General features: G+C 39.4%; 1 protein-coding gene across 1 annotated transcript in view; it reads right to left on the bottom strand.

Annotated features, from left to right (window-relative positions):
- prox1a (prospero homeobox 1a) overlaps positions 1-11,598 on the bottom strand; it is a 29,905-nt gene extending 18,307 nt beyond the window's left edge. The window contains exons 1-3 of the mRNA XM_081394105.1: positions 11,401-11,598; positions 7,077-8,887; positions 3,311-3,409 (exon numbers count right to left, since the gene is read on the bottom strand). Of these exons, the coding sequence (XP_081250231.1) occupies positions 3,311-3,409; positions 7,077-8,819 (1,842 nt within the window). The 5' untranslated portion in view covers positions 8,820-8,887; positions 11,401-11,598. The remainder of the gene's footprint in view (positions 1-3,310; positions 3,410-7,076; positions 8,888-11,400) is intronic.
- Between the last annotated feature and the right edge of the window lie 4,147 nt (positions 11,599-15,745).

Below are 15,745 nucleotides of genomic sequence, written 5' to 3'. Positions count from 1 at the left end.
ATACATCGTGGCATGAAAAAAACACTTGCAAACGCAATCATTTTTCTTAGTGGGATTGTGGGAGAGAAAGTGAGATGTGTTGGTATTCACGCAAGTCCAGTTCTTAAATGGACAAGTAACTTTTTTGAAGTTATGTTTCAATTTCATGTGTACATATGCATATATTTTCAGTACCCATTTTGTTTGGATTTTATTCATTATAATGAATGAATTTTTATTGATGTTGTTGCTATTATGTTGTATTTTAATATATATCTTTTTTTATAAATTCAAATTTCAGATAGAAATATTTATTTAAAAAAATTATTTAATAAATTATCTTAAATAAAGGTTAAAAGTAACTTTACTAGACAACATTTAGTTGCAATCACAGTCCACTCTTAAATCAGCAAGAGGCTTCTGCGTATGTGTGCAAAATCCGCACACACACAAACACACACGTTTCATAAAACCTATTATTCTGGACATCATTTCCAGTGCTGTTCTAAGAACACAAAATGCAATGCTTCCCATGGGACACCTCATCCTGTTATTCTCTACCCCCACAAAAAAAAAAAAAAAAACTTATATATCCAATGAGCACGCTCAAAAGATTCATAAAACAAATCAGTCTGACGCCTGTAATGTGTCCGGGCAGCAGTTGACTCAGAGAACAAGGGTGTACGTACGGGAGCGAGAACATTTCACACACTCTTGCTCACGGGACTGTGAAAGATTATTCCTCTGGTGACAGAGATCCGCTCTTTCCAAGACACCGGGGGAAGACTTGACCTGTCACTCCGCACGTTTCCTCTGTTAAACATGGACAATACAGGCTTTCACACATGCTTGGTGGGGACGCTACTTATACGGGGGTCTGTGCATTTTAAGACTCCCCCCCCCACCACACACACACAGCATGCACTTAGATTGTGAATCTGGGAAAAGTCGAGCTCTATAGAGGGAAGTAAGCTAAGTGCCCCAGTAGGTTACTTGATATTCAGCTGTTAATGGTACATGGTATGCTGTATGTTTAAAGGCAGTCAGGCAGCCGGGTGACAAAGCCTGAGCAGCTAAAATAATTTCCCTGACCTATGGTTGACCTTACTGGAGCTGTCCTGCTGAAACGTATACGCCTCAACCCTTACAGGGTGACATAACCCCCGCTTCATACTTGCTTTGACTGCTCATAATCAGTGTCACACCATCGTCCTGCTAATACTCCTCTTAACCTTTGACCCCTTCTTATTTAGCCCTCAAAGTCTACGGTAACCAAGCCAGTGGACCACCTCTCCATGCGCAAAGTAATGTGAATATGCCATATGAGATTTATGTAGATTAAAATGGGCAGAAATACAGGGGGCGAGAGAGGTGTAAAGGATGAACAATGTTTGGCAGTATAATTAGGATAATGACCCTGTGTTCTATAATACTTTGTGTGGCAAATATGATCACAGTTCAAGGAACAAATGCGAAAAAGAGATACTGAGGAGGTACAAAGGTATTATCCATTACATAAGAACTCCAATCACTGGATTGTCACAGTTTCCTGTTGCTTTCCTGTGAAGGAAGGCTGTATTAATCTCTTTATGACTACAGGCTCACTCCGTGAAGTCACAAGTGGTGCGCACTCCCTGTAAAAAAGCAGCTTCCTCTTCCTGACTGAGCTACAATCTATCATCATCATCACCACCATCATGGTAAAAGTATGATATCATTCAAATGATCTTTGCCATAATACATTTACAATTGAACTTTACAGCCTTGACTGTAGATATATAATTGCTTTCATAATAAAAAAATATTATTATTGACTTTTTCAGAGTTTTTAATTGATTTGTCTTAAACATCTTGATTGCATTTTATTACAAATATACAAGTCAACATTAATGTAGCACATAATTTTAGCCATTCATTTGTAAAAAAAAATATTTTCCAAAAAGAGAGTTAATTCTAAATTTGTGTTCAACTAAGTGATTAAATAGTTGCTCTAGTACAAAGGCAGAATGTTTTTTTTTTTAATTATCCGATTACAGACAATTTAGGTAAAACAGTTGTCAAATCAACCTATTTCCCACAGTCATTATTTCCTATTTAGATCCCATCATTATGGTGCCTAAACGTCTTTAATCACTAATTCATGTAACTTTCGTAGGCTTATACAGCCGTAATTAGTCAGTAATTTATGCTTAATTCCCTTACATACATACTAGTTGATCCAACAAACACATGCCACCCATTGTTCCCTTCAGCTTAAGCAGCCCTGAAAACCATCTCTCCCAGGACACTGACCTTGTTTTGGAAAATGTTAATTTAACGTGTACAGAATTTCACAGCCTTGTCTGAAGGGGGAATTGTAATTGGGCCGTCTTTAATTTAAGGTTTTGATAAACTTTCTCTTTTGTGTCTCAAAATGAAGGTACAAAATAAATGAATTAGGAGAAGTTTTTGGGTTTTCACTGAAATCAGAATTGACTTGAATAAAAAAAACAAAAAAAAAACTTATTTAAAAAATAAATCCGCTTTCTCTGAATATTACATTGAAAGTATTTTCGAGACATTAAATGATATGATTTCCTACTGGAGCATAAGCGCTAACAGCGAGCGATGAATGGCAGTACGTACTCATGAGTATTAAGCTGCTGGCAGATTTAGATGGATGCAACAGAAGCATGTGTGTGAGGATGAGGTGGTCACCCTGGACCCGGCACAGGGGCAGCTGGGAGTGAGAGGACCCTGCTCTCCTCATTTAAATAATGTGGCCTGAATCTGTCACATTATTTCTCCTCCGTATGCTCCCTGTATGACGCATCAACAACAAATTAAGTTGTAAATAAAAGACAATTGGTGCCATTGTTTTGTTTGTGTTGTTGTGCTCCATTTTGTTTGTTGTCTCCCTCCTCCTCTCCATCCCCTCCCGCTTTCGCTTGTTCATTTCTGCCGAACCTCTAATTTTCTCAGCTCTTAACACCCTCTGCCTCCCACTTCCACAGATCAGTTGGGAATGGGAACTCTAGGAAATTATCGTCCAACAAGTTAACAGAGACAGAGAATAGTTGTTTGTGCTCGCTAACCAGCAGTGACGCGACAGAATAAAAGAATAAAAAAAAAAAGTACTCTCATGATCAGTGTTTTAAATGAAAGCGTAAGTGAGTAAAAGGGAAAGTGGGACTTGTGCTATGCCGTGTTGTTCTCTTCTAGGAGATTAAGGCCAGTTATTTTAATTGGGGGGTGGAGGGGTGGGGGAGCTGGCCGTCTGTTTGGGACCCATCTGGACTAATGGGACAGTGCTACTTCACACGACATAGTTAACGGTCAACGGCGAGCTCACCTTCACGTCTGAGAAGAACATCTTCAGCATGTTGGAGCTGGGGTAGCGGGTGTAGAAGAACATCAGCTTGGCCTTCTTCAGATGGTTTGGAGAAAGCCCCTCTTGGATTTGAAATTTGAAGGTTAGGGAAAATATTTTAAAGTGCAATTATTTTATTCATCAAACAAAGACAAATCCCATTTATGAGCATAAAATTAAATAAATTAAAACAATAGATAAATATAATGTAAAAAAAAAAATATCTTAAGTTCCCCAATAAAATCAGCTTCCCTTATGTAGACTAATAATTACACTGTAGCAAACCATCCTTAATTATTTCAATTTCCTGACGACTGCATATTAACACCTACAGAGTTCCAGTCAATGTAGAATCGCAAGTCAATAAACGTCTGCTTATCCCAATAAAAACGCTATTTATCTGGAGGTGGCACTGCCCTCTAGATTGGTAAACAGAGGGCAGCTGAGGGGGGTCCCAGGAGAGACTGTGGCTAACCAGAGCCATCTACCCATTACAATTAGCCCCAACCCCCAACCCTCCACCCTGAGCCTCCTGGCACGGCCCCCGCTCTGCCAGTTAGGCCGGCTTTAGCCACATCTGCGCTCCAGACTGGCCCAGCCATTTCCTCTGCAAATTAACGGCTTTATAATTTATCAAAAATGAAGATGCATGTGGGGCTAAATCAATGGGCCCCCACAAGGTCAATTAAGAGGCTCACCACTCTACCCCCCCCTTCACTATAAAGCATGGCACCGTCATGGCAGCTCGCACTGAATACAGTACCTCACTGTGTCTGTTATGTAAAACACTAAGCGCTGGAACAGTCGCGACAATAAATGTTGCAACTTACAAAAGCAACAGTAAATGCATCTACATGTAAGAAACTAAAAAAAAAAGGACTGTCTGCTATTTGCAATGTTGAGCCTCTCTAATAATAGTGTGTATGTAGATTGGCGTGTTCCTTCTGCCAAGAGAGGAGGAGAACCCTAGGTGACCTCCATTAGGCTGATAGGGAAGACCAAAAGAGCATTACTCTCTTTCCTACCATCTGTCATAATGCATACAGCAAATAACAGCAGTGAATGACAGTGAGGGAGGGAGAGAGAGAGTTAAGCTGTCTTTTTCACAACAAGTCAGATTTTTCAAGGACCTAAAGGCTCATTTAAAAACTAAGAGAAGGGCAAAGTCCAGGCAGCGAGGCCGCTTCTCAAAAGTGCATCTTCATGAAATGGAGCGAATAATAGGCGTGTTGGAGTCTGGAAATAGAGGGCTGGTAAACACCTTCATAGATTTTTTTCAAGAGTTTAATCACATTGAGATGCTCTTTAATCTAATGGGCATCGCAGATAAAAAGCGGTTAGGAAGTGTTCGCAGTTGAGAACTGAATCGTTTGCCACTGTTCAATCTCTTTGCAGTATTTACAGAGCGACCATCATATCAGTTCTTACTGCTCTGTCTCTGCTCTGTTAACAACATTCATAAATCCCAGGTATATCATCGCTCAGTGCCATTAACATTCAAGACATCCACTTTTAAATAAAACAAACAGTCGTAGATCTTCGGAACAATGTGTCGAGGATGACTCGACGGGGCTTGACTCACCGAACGCACATTTCCTACAAGTAGACCTGGCTTCCAAGAAAAATACAGCCGTTTCTAGGATACGTAAATATGCGAAATGACAAAATAGATCGAGTAAACACTGGCCCACTCAGTGTAAGACAAGCCGGGCCATAGTCAACATGAATGAAGGACATAATGCAAACATGAATATGAAGTATTTCAGGGGAGGAGAAAAATGGGGCAGCTGTGGTTTATAGCCAAATGAGATACTACATAAACAACGCCACCATAGATGCACTGCATCATCAGGCTTTTTTAGGTCTGGTTTTGTATTAAGCATGTTGTATGTAAGGGAGATAATAACTAGTGAAATGTGATCCAACAGCCAGGTGTAAGGAGAGAAAGGAAGGAAAAAGAACATAGGGATGCTAAATCCATAAATTAATGCTAGACATCTGTTCAGCAATATGAAAGATTAGAGCAACAAATGTACTACAGCTGAGACTTTAGCTCTTGCTTAGAAAAAAAGAATAGGAAGGGTTTTCAGATTGTCAGCTGAAAAAAAAAAATATTACTTTGATGAAGTGCTTTGCAACAATCTTTTGACATATAAATGTATAAATCAGAAAGGACTCAAATTTTGTCATTCCACCAGCAGAGTGATTTTGAAATCGAGAAGGTCTTTTATTAAACCACTTTGGCAACCGAGTTTGAAAAGTGATCTGAGCGATGTCTTCATAGTGCACGTTTTCTTTGCTTCGCTTTAATTGATGAAACCTGATTCTGTGAGCAATAGCTGCCTCAGCACTTGAGCATGGAGCTAACGCAACCATGAACCTCTGTCCTCGTCTACTATATTAGACATGCAAACTGGCTTCACCTGCCACCCACCCCCACCCCATTCTTACAACAGCCCTGTGCCAGAGCTGTTCGGTCTCTCTATATGCAAATGATGGGGGAAACTGAACAAGGCTATTTTTCTTGAGATGCAAAGAGAGCACGTGACAAGGAAGATCATGCTGCCCATGGCTGAAGATAATTGGCTGCTTGTTTCTTCTCAAATTTGAATAGAAATTCATATTTGATTAAACACCCTATTTTGCAAATATTGAGATGTTGTTGTTCAGGTCCCAACTGTGCAGGTGTGCAAGTATACTTACAGAAATAATAGACTCCCTCTGAGGTGAAGAGTGCATCCCTGCATGGGATGCCGTTTCTCTTTGCATCGTTAGGATGAATTATTTTGCCAATTAATTAAAAAATATATATATAATTGAATTAATAAATTAAATAATTTCATTTGAAACTTCAAAAGTTACTGTTTGATAAAAAAAAAACACTTTATATCAAATTGTATGAAACATTTGACTTTCTTCATTTAAAGCTTATCTAAGACCTGGTAGGCATTTGGCAAAAGGTTAAAAAGAGGGAAAGGGGTGAAAGAAAAGCGGCTACCTGCTAACACCTGTTCACACCAGTGAAACAGGATAAAAAAGAAAAGACCTACTGCCAGGCAACAGCTATCAGTGTACCTTTACCTAAAGCAAGCTGGTGGTGTTCATAAGAAATAGGCTTTGTTGTTTCATGAGATCACATATTATATGAAATAAAAGCAACTATGAGGGAGAATTCATTTTTAAAATGACAAAGCTCAACAGTAGGGACGTTATTACTCTTGTTGCTTTCCCTTGATACTAAATGAGCACAAATCCTCCTAAATGAAGTGCTCCTTCACTGACAGAGATCTTTTACCATCCTTCTAACACAACTTTCTAGGGCCTCTAAGCAAAGGATCCCACTTGTCCTTTTACTTCCTGGCTTTGAAATATGATTTGCTTTGAGCATTTATGTACAAAGTCTTGCATGCGCTGTGATGAAAGAGGGGGTTTTATTGTGAGTCTCCCTGTGATAGTGTGAGAACAGAGAAGATGGGAGGTATCTTAGCCACGGCGGGGCCTTTCAGCACTTCTCCATATAGCGCACACTTAAAAGCCTCCATCCACTGAGGTCTTTTTAATCTTCAGACTACTAGAGGAACACTGGTCTTGAATGTGCCGATTAATGGAGATTCATTGAAATTAAGTTTATGTCTTTTAAGATCTGTCTGTCATTCATATGTTATTTAAGCCGCACCCTCACCAGAACTGTCTATTTTTTTTTTTATCTAAACAAATAAAATACAACAATCAAAATATGCTTTTCTCTTTTTTGAAAGGATATTGTACTTCCTGAATATGGGGAGATGTCAGACATGTCCTGAAGGTCTCCGCACTCTGACTTGATGAGGGACAAGGACAAGCCTTCATTCCCTGGGTGTGTTGGTGACATGGAACGATGGTGGCTGAGGTGGTTGGACGACATCTTGGTCCGTAGGCTGGTGGTCTCTCTGGACAAATCCAGAGACTCGGGAGAAGACCTATCCTTTCCTGGGTAATGCCCTGTTGGGCCACCTAAGGGGCTCTGGAAAGGGTAGCCCATTAGAGGAAGGGGGAAAGGATGGCGGAAAGAGGGAGGACTAAAGCCCATGGCGGAAGATAAGGGTGAGGGGTGCAGGGAATGGTGGTGGTGACCCCCAGGTGTGGGAAGAGACCCAGTCTGATCTGAAGAGTTCTTTCTCACTACCAAAGGCAGGGCCTCCGTTTGGTCATTCGAGTTATGCACCTGCATACTAGCAAAAGTGTCCAGGGGATTAGGAATGATGACATCACCGAAACATTGCAAGCGCTGGTTGGCAGTATGGAAGTTTGGGTTTTCTCCATTGACTGCGAAACGATCAGGGGGCATCTGCAGGGGTGGGAAAACCTGAGGAACTGGGCGTGGAGGCTTAGCAAAGACCTTCACCACGGTGTCCACTACCTGGGACATTGCTGTATTGAGCTCTTGTTTTAGCGTCTCTGCTAGCTGTTTGCCCTCTGCATGCATGGAGGTTGGTCCCTGGCTCTTTCCTCGTGACCCATCACGCTTGGGTTTGTCCCCCTCCGCCATCATGTTCTGCTCCCGAATAAGTGCGCGTGCTCGATCCAAGAAGTGCCCCGGATCCAGGTCAGACATCTCGTTGTCGGAGCGATCTGGGACCGAGTCGTGGGCACGATTGTCCATTCCATCAGAACGCATGCTGTCTTCAGAGATGTTTCCATCTTCATCATTTTCAGAGTCAGTGCTGTCATAAATCTGGTAGAACTTCTCTTGCAGTTGCCGGAGCTGCTTCTGCATGTCCTCTAGCTGCAGTTTCAGTTGCCGGCGTTCCTCGTGTTTCTGCTCTTTGCGGGCAGAGACGAGTTGCTGGAAACTCTGCTGCTGCTGCTGTGGCAGTTTCTGCTTGCGCTTGTTTTCCCGGTAGTTCTCACGAGGACTCGAGGGCTGGGCTGCCCCCTCGCGCTCGTTATCACCTGCACGGAGCGTGACGCTTGGAGAATGGCTCATCCCACGGATGATGTTTTCCACCCGGGCTCGTTTGGCCCTAAGATGCTCATCTGTAAGCCTCTCCATTTCAAATTGGGTCATCGAGGGCCTGTTGAACGGTGAAAGGCACTCCTGAGGGCTGCCCCGCGAGGAGTTGCTGCAAGCATCCTCCTGCTGGATCTCTGAACCGGTGCTCGAGAGGCCACTTCCCTGGAAATTAGGCTCACTGCCTCCATTTTTGGTCAAATTGTTTTTCAGAAGCTGGGAGATGATAGTTGCCCCCGGAAAGGGCATCATAGCGTCTTCGTAAGAGTTCGCCCTCTTCAACAGCTTGCGAAGCACGTTGGACTTCTCGCCGTCTGCGTGCTGCACCACTGAACACTCAACATCTTGCTCGGAACCGTGGGGATTCATGGCACTAAAAAAGGTTGCTTTTGTGCGGGTAAAAACCACAGATGTTTGCCCAACAGTCCTCTTCACTCCTATGTCAACTCTTCGTCTCTTGGTTTGTCTGCTTAAGAGGGATGTGCTGTCATGGTCAGGCATCACTGGAACAGTTATTGTGCCATTTTTGAAAGCCTGTCAGCTGGGCACAGCTCGAGAACCCTGGGAACCTAGCCAAAAAGAAAGGACTGATGAATAATTTTCTTTATATGTCTCTAAGTTTCTTGTACTCAATCCTAAATGCAATTTGAAATAGTCTAATGTCTTAAAGAACAACACACAATGCAATAAAAAATGCTTGAAGTTGGTACAATATATTCAATAAAAATGGACAAAAGAGATTAACAGCAAATAATATATAATTAGGATCAGTTACAAAGTTGTCAATTGAAAATTGTTTTAATATCTCAAAAAAAAAAAAAGTTATCCTTAAATTTGTGTAAATCTGCAAAGAACAAGTAAAAAAATCATACTGCTGTGTTTAGCAAGACATGCCCTGCCACTATTGTGCGCACATACATAGCAAACTTGCAGGCTTTGTTCACTTTGGTAAGTTTTGAAGTACCCTTGTTTTTTGTCAGTAAAACAGTTACAGCTGATATTTGCAAAGACACTTAGCCCTTAATATTATCTTTTGGAGATTAGCAGGCACTTATATCCCTCATCAAATTGAAAGAAAGAAAAAATCCTAATACAAGTGTAATACACCACATTAATTTAATTCTGGGTTTCCAAAACAATTAGTTTGTTGTTGATCAAATGAATTTAAAGCAAACCTTTTTTGTGGATAATGCAGTGTAATAAAGGCTTGCACGTTTTACAAATTTGTTGACGGTGATTTAAGATCGCCCAACATTATTCATGTCGCTCAAATCAGATGATAAAAAGTTGGAGTTCTCCGTACATAATAAAAAAGCAAATATGTGGCATTGCTCATTAACGCACTGTAAATAGACTATTTAATCTCGCACTGAGCATGACTAAAGTGCACAGTTTGCTTAACAGATAATTAATAACGCGACTACTTCCTCTAAAAATGTTATCAAGAAAATAATAACTCTAATAATATAATGTGATATTGTCTTCATATTGAACAGCACGGCCATTTGACAACTAGTCGTTTGCAAATATTTAGAATAAATATCTAATATTGTGTGACATGTAGGCTATAACTTTAATTAATTGTTCTTCAAGACGCACCGATTAACATTGTCAGAAGTTTACATTTAAGATACGAAATAGAGCGGATATACACTGCATTTGCTGTCACTAAATATAGACATCTGACAAGTCAAGACAACAAGGCAACAAAATCTGTTCGGTTTAGATGTCTTTCACCTCATACGGCCATTGCGTCCTATGCGCAGCTCTCCAAATATTTAAAGCTGTTCAACTTAAAACCAACAAAGCTGTGATAGAAAGAAAATAGATCTAATTCAATTACATATTTATGTGAACACACGATTCGGAAAACGCAGTTGATGTGTTAACCAAGACATTTGTGTAAGTTTTTGGAAATCGCAGTTTTGAACCATTAAAGACCCAAGGACCCCCCTACTCGTTCTCTCAGCAAACCCAAAGACCCCTAACAAGGCTAGACTTGATAAGTAACACTGTAAAATAACTTTTCAGCAGAAACATTTATAGGCTATATTTTTTCTCCACAGAGCCCTGATTGAAAATTCTGCCTTAGAGGAACAGAGTAATGTACTGCTCCTCATATTATGCAAATAGTTCATTTTGACACTTAACACTTAAAACAGACTTTACAGCTCTATATACGTCGGCAGTTCACTCCTAAACATTTGATTTTGATGTACCCGTAAACTGAAGCAAAGCTTTGATGTATCTGGCTTTCACGTCAGAAAACGATGATGATGATGAAGTAGTAACGCGTCAAGCCGGAGTGGCAGTAAAAGTCAGAGGCTCAGTATAAGCTTACGCTTGTAAAAATAAAGGTTAGTCAAAGGTTCTTTGTAACACCTTGGTTTCAGAAAAAAGCCACCTTCTTATCAATAACCTTTTTTTTAAGTTGTCAGTTTGGCTATTTGGAGATTTGTTTTTAAAGTTCTTGATATTAGGCTACATTAGGCTATATGTTCTTCAGTTCACTATTGTTGTCTCTCGGCTCTTTAAAGCAGTATAACGAGGCTTTCTAAACAACTAGAGAATAATAGGGTTTTTTTGTGAAACTTAAAAGATTCTCACATGAAACCGCTGGATGCAAACCCCTTTTCTATCGGAAACCTTTCATTTACGAGATAACGTAAATTCGGCGAGCGCATCTATGTAAATCACAAGGAAATTTGTTATTGACTTAAAAACAACAGACGACTGACAAAAAGCAAATGGAAATAATAAAGATACACAAAATGTTAAAACTCCATAAACCTCAGGAAAGATAGACTGTCCTATTACGAAGAAGAAACGGCAAGTTCAGGCTGAAGGCAAATGTTTCGCGTCGCCTCTCCAAAGTCTACAAGCGATATTACAAGAGCGTATTTATACTTACTTTACGGAAAACATAGGGATGCAACCCCTCCAAAATGATGCAAATTTATGATAAAGTTAAAAAAAATAGCAACCGAAGAGCGTGAGGGATAAAGCGATACAGCGCATCACATGAAAAGTCACCAGTAGTAGAACAAAACTCAGCGCGAGCGCAAATGACAAGGTTACTTACTCTGAAGATGAGAGCGAATTGAGCTTCTTCGCGATAGTGTAACAGAGAATACAGAGGGTTGTTCGCCCCGTGATGAATATTGTAATTTCTCGGGACAAGCGAGAGCGAAGAGAGTGAGATAGAGAAAGAGCTCTTGTGCGCCGCTCCTCTCTCTGCATGAAAACTGTATGTCTCAGCGCACGCGGCCAGGAGGAGGCTGAGAGCGCGCGCTCGAACCAACAAGATTCACTTTAAGACGCGGCTGAAGGAAGCAGGAAGACGGCGCGTCATAATCATAGTGATGTAACGCTCGCACCTACCAATAAGAGCAGTCCGCTGGATTTAGAGGAATACAAAACAAGTGAAGTTGAAGACTCCGCTCAAGCAAAAACGAATGATACGGGAACCTTTGTGGGATATCTGTAAGGATATGCACTTTTTAAACAATATGCTCTCTGTGTGGATTTTGTTAAAAGTATTTCTTTACAAAATGAACAAAAGTTGTTTGTGCTGACTGAAATGTATACTTTCCTTCAGTGTAGATGCACGCTCAGCATGATGCATTTGAAATATAAATCGCACCGATGCGCACTAAGTGCACTTGCAATGCAACTTACTTTTTATCTAGAAAAGTAAATACAGTTAATTTGTCAAATTATTCATTGTTTTTTATCATCATGTAATTCATAAATGCGAATACTAAATTTCATCACCATGTTTAAAAATAGGACAAAACTCACAACATTCATGCAATGTAGTATGCAGGCCCCGAGAAGTGACCGCTGCCTCGACCTCGTGCGTGCCTGGGTTCGTGAAAATAGTTTCGCTTGCCAAGGTTGTCTTTGAGCTATGGGCTTCTTCTACTTAAGACCTTGCTCTTACTTTAGATCCCTCCTCCTAACCTCCACAGTCAACAGATGAAGGAATATGCTGAAGCTTTGACGTGTTCTTACCAACTGTTATTTGAATACGGTTAAATAGACTCTTTCTTGCATAGATGTATCCGTAAGATTATCCCCCAGAAAACGCACGGGAGGTTCTGATTGTAAAATGTGGCACATATCCATCATGCGTGCTTTAATAAACAGCCAGTAGCCTATAGTTTAAAACACAACCAAATGGATATTCTATTATATATGTTAGAATAAAATAGAATAGAATAGAATAGAATAGAATAGAATAGAATAGAGTTGTCTATTCTGTGACGGTTCTTTAGGTTTGATTTATGCACAGATAAAGTGCACATACTGCTCATAAATTTGAACCACCACGCTAAAATAAAGTTCCGCGTTATGGAAGAAAAAAAAAAACAGGATTATTTGAACACATTATTTAGAGAGCCATTAGCCAATCAAATGTTGATTTCTCACCATCCTATCAGGTGCTTCAGCATGTAAGCAGATTTCTCAAAGCCTTAACCTACTTTTCTGTAGTCGCTGTTCCTGCTCATTGTTGAAATTAAAAAGTGTATTCAGAACGTAACATATTACTCATTTTCCGCGGTAAATGTAAAAGTTTTTCCCCTTTTAATTTTTTTTTGTGTTTTAAAGCCACTGCCTCTTGTGTCCTTATAGCAGCTCATTTGAACGAAATGTGATGTGACCCTGCACAGTTTCGTGAGTAATGATTAAAATATCTTTATTGATAAAAAAAAAAAAAAAAAAAAAAAAAAATTGTACTAGTATATTAGCTTACATGTAAAATAGCTAAATCAAGCAGTCAATGTGATTTGGTATTCTTAAAAAAAAAAAGAAAAAAAAAGGCAAATTTCAGTGGTCTCATTCATTCCAAAGCATGTTTGGGCTGTCAGAGCAAATGACAGCAGCGCAGCTGTTTGACCTATTAATGAGATTATTTACTGTAACTCTGTTGATCAAAATTCTTTAATACATTTTGGTTAGAAAAGCCAATCTGCAAATGCATTCAAAACAAAACTTTTTCAACCTCTGTTATTATTATTACATTTATTATAATAATTAACATTATTAATATTTTCGATTATATGCTTTTATATCAACGTGGTTACAATCTTACATATTTTTAATAACATGCATCCCTCGAGATTTTTACCTGATGGCGAGTGTTTTTCCCCCCCGACAGTGTTCCTCCTTCAACACGTACAATCATTGACTAGATGAAGTGTTTTTTTATTATAATTATTATTCATAACTAACTAAAAAAAAAAAACTTTTCTTCAAGTTTAGAATATGATTCACGTTCACAGCAACAAGCCCTTTATTTTCCTTAAACGAGGACAAAAGGAAAGGCGTGTTGTTCAGTCCAGTTTCCATGTCGCAAGCAAATGTTATTGTGAGTGAATAAACGACTGGGAAGGCAGGATTTTTGCTGCAATGAATTTCTTTTCCAAAACAGGTGTTCCAACTTATTTTGTTAGCATCTTTCCCCAAAGGCACGCTCGGAGTGCGAGCTTAGTGGAAAAATACATGACAACATTAAAGCAATAGTGTTTGGAGAAGGAAAACGCCTCTTAGGTGTAGAGGAAACCTGTTTATTAACACCGCCACCTCTGATCTCTCTGTCACCTTTCTGCTGGACACTCAGTCTCTAAATGTCTTAGACTCGCCTGTATTTCGTGAGGGATAAAGGCTATCACATAAATATCATATCGAATATCATAATATATATTTAGATGACGTGCGGAAACGGATTGATTTCATTTTACGCGACTATTCAGTTGTCAATGCCATAGCCAAGTCGGACAATTGTTGCTTTTAACTGTTAGAATGCTTTAACAAATAGACTACAAAAAATAAACGAAACTTTATCTCAATTACACCGGTTTCTCGCTCCGTCTATTTGAAAAGTCAATGTGCTCACCTGCTCTCCCCACAGTCCTTTTTTCCACTAGAAAGTGCCATAAAGATGACCAGAAAAGAAGGATTTAAAGATATTCGACACATATAATACATTTTAATTTAGATTATTAGCGCATATTATTATGTATGCGTGAGGAAACACGAGTTGAATTCCGATAGTAGCCTTCAACTTTATTTGGTTTCTGCGTCTGTGAGTTTCAGCATTCATTCTCCAGAACAGCTGCATTAGGCAGCTATTGCTAGTTATACTTCACTGTATGTACAGACTACATCTGTCCACTGTGGTAGGCTAATTATTTAATGACTTTCAGGAGAGTGACATCTTTAAACTAAGCCATTTCAGTCATCTCAGTCAGTTGAAGTTCGTCTGGCACATTCCGAATTGCCTTTTGGCGCCCCTAGCGCAGATAACCATCTTAAAGATCGAACTACTCACGATTATTGTAATATATTGGCTATGTAAAAAATTAAATAAATAAATAAATAAATAAAAACACGATGAACGATAACAATACGTATGTTTGTTGATGTAGCCTACTCCGAAACTGACATCGAACATCTGTTGCTATGGTGACAACCTCAGCTTAGCGATTTATGTTCGCGAGCGTTCACATTTAGCTCACTTTTAACTTACAATCAAATTTTCGTGGTTAATGATACGTCGCTTAAAAACTCTGCTGAAACTCATAAAAACACTTATATGTAAAAACAATCCCTTTTGTTTTCACTTCCTGAATACGCCCCACCCCCTCAATTCGCCCCCTGCGTCTGTCTAGTTCGAATTATCTCAGTAATGTAAAACCGAGTGAGATTTGAGACTTTATTTGTTTATGTTATTATTACATAGGGGCTATTATTATGAATGTGGGCTAATTATAAACAGTAGGCCAAGTATAGGTCACTGCTTTTTAGAAATTCAGAGATGAGTCAGCTCCACATGACTTTCCATAATTTTTTTTTTTTTTTTTTAGAGGAGGTGTATTTCAATTGTATTACACACCTAATTGCAGTGGAAACAATTTGTTTATGAGCAGCTCAAACTAACCTTCTATTTATTATTTTTTATTTATTTTTTGTGGCAACATGGCACTTCTGTGGGTAGTTTTGTCTAAAGGCCATCCGGAAACACAGCTGACACAGAGGTGGATTTCGATTTTATTTAATTTGTTTTGCCCAGGATAAATTTTGGCTGTTGTTTCCAAGATGTATCGGTTATTCATAGTAAGCTGCTGCGGTTTGCATAACTGACTGAGAGAGGGTTTGTATAACTTTAATCCATCCCGCAGTTAGAACATACATTTATTCAAAGGACCAAAGTTGATGGCCCAAATAAATTAGCAATTCAGATGCAATATCAACAAACAAGGCAAAAAAAAAAAAAAAAAAAAAAAGAAATCAACTGGGCTTCATATGTCACTTCTGTGGATTACAGATGTCCTGGGGGCTAGTGGTAAAAAGAGGATCAGTGGGATAGACTGCCAACAGATAAACAGGATCTAATGCTGTGTGGACACTGACGTTGCCCTTTC

The sequence above is a fragment of the Scardinius erythrophthalmus genome, assembly GCF_964197995.2.
Source record: "Scardinius erythrophthalmus genome assembly, chromosome: 19".
Classification (NCBI taxonomy): domain Eukaryota; kingdom Metazoa; phylum Chordata; class Actinopteri; order Cypriniformes; family Leuciscidae; genus Scardinius; species Scardinius erythrophthalmus.
The sequence above is the reverse complement of the archived record's forward strand: the minus strand, read 5'-3'. Positions and strand labels throughout refer to the sequence as shown.